Here is a 5,745-nt window from a genome sequence, read left to right as displayed (position 1 = left end):
AACACTGAGTCTAAGTACAGGGCTCTTGCTCATGTGGCTGCTGAAATCACTTGGGCTGAATCTCTACTCGAAGAACTGGAATTTCATCTGTTGTCAACTTCTATCAACTTCAATCACCTGGTGTGATAATGTTAGTGCCAGCGCTTTAGCATCAAATCCTATTTACTATGCACGTTCCAAACATATCAAAATAGACCTTCACTTTGTTCATGACAAAATCTTAAAAAAGGAACTGGAAGTTAGGTACAATTCTTCTTCCGTTCAAATTATCGATTGCCTAACCAAGGCCTTATCTCCATCGAGATTTTAACAGCTCATTACCAAACTTAAAGTGATACAATCACCCATGCGTTTAAGCTTTGGTGTTAAGACATGAGACCTCACCCTGCCTCTGCTGAACCTTCATGCATCAAGAATATTCCCCTTCTCAGATCATCAATGATTTCCTCATTGATGTAATGATTATTCTAGTTTTACCGATTGGAATCATGTTTGCGACCCTGTCATAACTTGGTGAAAGATTGGTTGTTCACTTCATAAGTCAACCGGCTAACCGGTTGCTCTATTTGATGCCTATATAATGCTTGGTGCCTTAGTGGTCTACTCTTCTATGACAACAAACTCATGTTTTAAGTGTGTTTGATCACAACTATCTCTTATGTGAGTGAGCTGGTTTGTAAGGAGACACCGCCATTGTTGAGAGTGAAAGTTCTGTACTCAGCTTTGTACTCTACCATTGTTCCTAATCAATAAAGCTTTGCCAAAATGAAGTTCTCTACTCAGCTTGTTATTTTTGTGATTCTTCATAGTGTTAATTCAACACAGACCCGATAACAGTCCAAACTCGGTGGCCGTTACTCGAGTAGTGATGATGGAGATCATCGGCGACCCGACCCAATGTACGGCCAGGATGTCTTCGCAGACCGACTCCTTTGCTTTGACCACACTATCAGTATCCATCCTTTTTCCACTGTACTCAGGTCAGTTCCTCCTTTTCTTTTTTCCTAAGTTGAGGCGAGGTGAGAAAGAGAGAGGGTTAGGGATGTGAGCTTTTGAAGAGAAGGGGGGAAGAAACGACAATGGCGTTATAATATTGAAAGTTTTTTTTTTTTTTTTTTTTTTTTTTTTTTTTGCATTTGCCTAATAACCATTAGATCATTCGAAGAAATGATCCAACGATTGATGGCCCACGAGGGATTGAGTCCCTCAAAATTAAGCGAGGGACAGTATAGCTCTGCCCTTAGCTCACCGAAATGGCCATGGGGAGGAGAGCCCATGTGAGGGAGTTGGTGAAAGCAGCTGGAGTTCTCATGACCCAACCTCTACTCTTTCCTTTGCCTAAACTTGCCGCCAATTCTCTTTCTATCAGCAACCCTTTACTCCCCACTCCCCAGCGACCACTCCCATCTCCTTCCTTAGCTTCACGCTCAACTGTAACCATGAGCACCAGCATAAACGACAATGTTCAAGACCAGTTGGACGCCATATTTAAGCAGAAAAAGGTCGTCAGATCCCAAGTTCGCAAGACCCTTAAAGCTATGGATCCCAGCCTCAGATCCCATGAAGGTAAACCCATTGTTTTTCAATTCAATTGGCTGAAATTTGAACTGTGTTTTCGTATTGTGTTTTATTCTTCTGTCATCAGATATTGCTGTTCAGGATTTAGTTCTGGGAGCTCCCTGGTTTAAATCTTGTCAAAGACTATGTGCATATATAAGCGGTAAGGCTTTGCGTGAAGTTGATACCTCCAAACTGTTGTCTGAGATTCTGGAAAATCCAGCCAAAGGTGTGTTTTTTTTTTTTTTTTGACACTATATTATTTTAAAGCTAAAGATTAGTGAGAGTTCAGTTTTGGATTTCTTTGCATTGTCTTTTGGGGGTGAAGATATGTTGATTTTGGGGAAGTCTGACGTTTTGTTTTGTTTTTGTTTTCTTTTCTAACAATTTGTTGAAGATGGTCATATGGAGCTGAGGAAGAAGCTTTATGTTCCTAGAGTTGAAGACAAGAATAGTCACATGCGAATGCTTAACATCTCACGCATTGATGATCTTATTGCAAACTCCATGGATATTTTGGAACCAGCTTCTGTAGATAGTGATGGAAATGAACGTGAAGATGGTATTTTTTCTTTCTTTCTTTTTCTTCACATCAGTAGCCTATGGTCTGTGATAACGGATGATTTGAGTCATCTTTTTTAAATTCTGTTAAATTTCAGAGCTTTTCTTAGCAGGAGAAGTATCTGATTCATACTAGTGTTTGTCAAGCTTGACTACACAGTGAATGAGCTTTGGCTTGAAAAATTTAATTCACACTTTCTGCGCGATGTGAATTTGATCATTTTCTCTTTTACCTAGAGATTCTATATGTTTTCTTAATTCATGTTCACAAGTTAAGCTGATTATTTTGCTATATACTATATGTTTTCTTAATTCATGTTCACAAGTTAATTTGGAGCATTTTCTTTAATGCAGTCATGCAGGCAAATGATCCAGTTGATTTGTTCATCTTACCTGGTAGTGTTTCTATTCTTGTTTTAGTACTTGTTCATATACTCACTGGCATTAAAATAATTCTTAAATTATATATACATATCTCATTAATTGCATTTGGTTGTCTATTTACTTCAGGACTGGCATTTGACAGAACTGGAAGACGCTTAGGACGTGGTGGCGGGTAAGGTTATAGAATTTTATCCACTTTAAGTTTTTTTTTTTTCAGTATTTCAAGTACAAGTAGTTTGACCTTAAGAGTTGTCAAAGACTATGTGCATCACTAACTCTAGTGGTTGGTAAAAACCTTGCGCAGTTACTATGATACTTTCATCAGGAACTACCAAGAGCTTGCAAAGACAAAGAATTGGAAGCAACCCTTCCTTGGTATGTGCCATTATGCTCCCTTGGCCAAGTTAGAAACATGCTTTTATATTTTACTGAAGAAAACATGTGTCTTGTTATTGCAGTTGCATTGTCCTATTCCTCACAGATTATGAATGAAGGAGTTATACCAATGACCGAGAATGATGTTCCAGTTGATGCTCTTGTATCCCCATCTGGTGTTATTCCCATAAGTTCAGCTGCTTTAGACAGGTAACTACTCTTGCTTTATATTGTGTATTGTAGTTATGATTTTTCTTTTCTTATTTTGGGTCAAATTCATCAAACAATTGCAGAATCGACGTTTGATTTGGACTTCATAATTAGTTCCCTTAATTTGATCTTCACTAAATCGGTACTCTTCTCTGTCCATTGTACGGGTAGAAGGATATGATTTGAACACAATAAGCTTGAGATGCAAGCAGTCGTTCTACTGGATAAAATATATACAGATTAAGTAACACAAGCTTATAATGCAATATGGTTATGGATGGTTGTACTCTTGAATCATATTTTACTCAACTTTAGAATATTTTGTGTTGAGGCTTTCCAAGTTTACATTATTGAAATACAACTCAAACTCTATTATAGTAAATGCAGCTCTACTTTGATATAACACTTCTCCATCGCTTCTCTTTTTTAATTCATTTATTCTGTGATCCATCTGTCCCTTTAGAATTCCCAAATGGGATTTCTTAAACTTTGGCCTTCTTGTATTCAACTATTGCTTTTGGCTCCTTGGCAATCATTCAAAACAATTGAAATTCCCTTAAATTAATTAAAATAATTGTGAAAATGCTTGTGTAACGGCTCAAGGGTTTTACAATATTCAAAGGCTAAATAATAAGTGTAAAATCTAGAGTGTCGATTTCTTGAGAAATGAATTAACAGTATTAATCCAATTTTAAAGTGCTAAACATTGAATAAAGAACACACAGAATTACAAGCTTCGTCTGACCCTGAAACCACATTTCAGGCGACTATTGCTTGGGTTCCCTTGAACCAGGGTAATAACATCCACTATGAATTCACGGATACAATATCCAGTTTCTATTACAATTATACCAGAAAGTAATCAGAAATTAATTCATATGGAATTTACCCTACAGATTTGAACACACTCAAATCTGAGATGATCTACGACCTGTAGACAACCGAAGACACGAATTCCTTGCTTTTCTTCAGCTGATCTTTCTTCAGCAAGGCAATCGGAACTCCCTTCGAAGAAGCAAGATCTCTGTAACAACTTCAATCTCAGAAGCTATCCTCAGAAGACCTGCAAAAACACCAGAACAAGACAAGAAAAGATTTTGCCCTAGCAGAGCAAAACTACTTAACAATCAAAGAAGAGTTAGTTAGAAAAACCGGTAATCCCTGCATTTATACTAACAACTCAAGAATAACAAACTTTGACAGCTCAGCTAACAGAAAGGACAGTTGTCCTAAGTTTGTGATCACTGAGCTGACCTGTCAAAGAACCAAAAAGACCACACAGTTAGATGCAACTAACAAATATATAGATGACCAATTCAGCATAATTTGCCACCAATATATCAGGGTCTTACAATCTCCCCCTTGGCAAATTATGCTCAACGAATGCAAACACAATTAAACATCAAGACAAAAGACAAACCAACCAGATACACATTACTATTCAAAAGAAAGCCAGGAGTTTTTAACAACCAATACTTCCAAGACAGCACAAAAGGACACAACTTACACAAAACAAATTACACTTATAAGAATGTGTCAAACGGCTGCAACCTAGAAAACAACAAACAAAATTGCAAATACAGAACAACTCCCCCTCGGTGAGCATGATTAGCCAGTAGGATTTGATGACATATCCCCACCAGATTGTATCTCCCCCTGAACTTGAGCAACTGTATCGTTGGGCAATGGATCAGAGCCAATCTCCCCCTGGAGTGGTGCAGTGGGGTCATCAGAAGAGCTTGACTGATGTGGAGTTGCTTCAGAGATGGGGCCAGAGTCCATGGATCGGAGAACTTCGGACATGGCCGTGAGGACTGTAACAACCCCTTGCTCAAACCTTTTCTGACGCTGTTGATCGAGAGCATAAGTATGAGCCAAGTTGCGTACCTCAGTAAGTAGTTTGACTTGCCAATGAGCAGAGGGCAAGCGAGAAGTGGGCGAAGAACACACTGGAGGAAGTTCTGGTGCAGCAGTGGCAGCAGTGGCAGCAGTTTCAGAATTGGTAAAGGCAATCACAGATGGAGGAATAGGCTTACCAAACACTGGTTGAAATGTTTTGCCAATGGAGGGCACAGGCACAGTGACGTCCTGTTCAAGGATAGTTGGATTACCCCGCAAGACCAACCTCTGAATCAAACTAGGATACGGAAGTGTATGTTTAACCCCTTTAGCCTTAGCAGAATCCAATATGCGAGTATAGATCATAGATGGTAAATCAATGGACACACCAGTACCAAGAGCATATAAAAAGCGAGCAGTGTTATAGTTGATGGTAGATGTATGTGAGTTAGCCCACCAATTGGATAAAGCGATTTTATGAAGAACTCGATAAAATTCTGAGAGGATAGTGACAGGAAATTCCTTACCATTCCACACAAACTCAGGTTGACCAGTAAGCTCAGCACCAACGTCTTTGAACGGAGGCTTATACTCATCAGTGTAAGTGGGGTGAGCTAGCCTAGGGATTTTTAGAATGAGGCTAATTGTGGACGGAGCACACCTAAACCAAGACCCACGAATGTATGCTTGATATTTGTGAGGACTCTTTTCATTGATAATACTTTCATCTAGGTTAGCATAGAACTCACGGACAAGGTTCACATTGGGCGACTGCAGGTGAGTGACTGTGCGTTCCCATTTTCTAGACTGAACAATCTG

The 5,745-nt window shown here is 39.0% G+C and overlaps 1 protein-coding gene across 2 annotated transcripts; it reads left to right on the top strand.

Moving 5' to 3' along the window:
- Nucleotides 1-615: 615 nt before the first annotated feature.
- On the top strand, nucleotides 616-3,490 carry LOC115709377 (5-formyltetrahydrofolate cyclo-ligase, mitochondrial). Of its 2 annotated transcripts, XM_030637465.2 has the most exons (9): nucleotides 616-980; nucleotides 1,155-1,566; nucleotides 1,646-1,786; nucleotides 1,955-2,119; nucleotides 2,473-2,514; nucleotides 2,629-2,674; nucleotides 2,807-2,877; nucleotides 2,961-3,087; nucleotides 3,171-3,490. In XM_030637465.2, the coding sequence occupies exons 2-9, from the start codon at nucleotides 1,254-1,256 to the stop codon at nucleotides 3,181-3,183; spliced, it is 918 nt and encodes a 305-aa protein (XP_030493325.2). In that variant the 5' UTR covers nucleotides 616-980; nucleotides 1,155-1,253; the 3' UTR covers nucleotides 3,184-3,490. The 2 variants fall into 2 exon arrangements, with proteins under 2 accessions (XP_030493325.2, XP_060968075.1); XM_061112092.1 differs by having other exon boundaries at nucleotides 616-1,566.
- Nucleotides 3,491-5,745: the final 2,255 nt, after the last annotated feature.

The sequence above is a fragment of the Cannabis sativa genome, chromosome 3 (assembly GCF_029168945.1).
Source record: "Cannabis sativa cultivar Pink pepper isolate KNU-18-1 chromosome 3, ASM2916894v1, whole genome shotgun sequence".
In the NCBI taxonomy this organism is placed as follows: domain Eukaryota; kingdom Viridiplantae; phylum Streptophyta; class Magnoliopsida; order Rosales; family Cannabaceae; genus Cannabis; species Cannabis sativa.
Note: the sequence above shows the minus strand (reverse complement) of the source record. Positions and strands in the feature narration are given on the sequence as shown.

What these genes read in the sequence shown, in the direction of transcription:
- LOC115709377 (XM_030637465.2), top strand. Translation starts at nt 1,254, where the DNA reads ATGGCCATGGGGAGGAGAGCCCATGTGAGGGAGTTGGTGAAAGCAGCT. An exon ending in TGGAAATGAACGTGAAGATG is followed by an intron (nt 2,120 to 2,472) that starts GTATTTTTTCTT and finishes TCTTTAATGCAG; the next exon opens with TCATGCAGGCAAATGATCCA. An exon ending in TGATTTGTTCATCTTACCTG is followed by an intron (nt 2,515 to 2,628) that starts GTAGTGTTTCTA and finishes TATTTACTTCAG; the next exon opens with GACTGGCATTTGACAGAACT.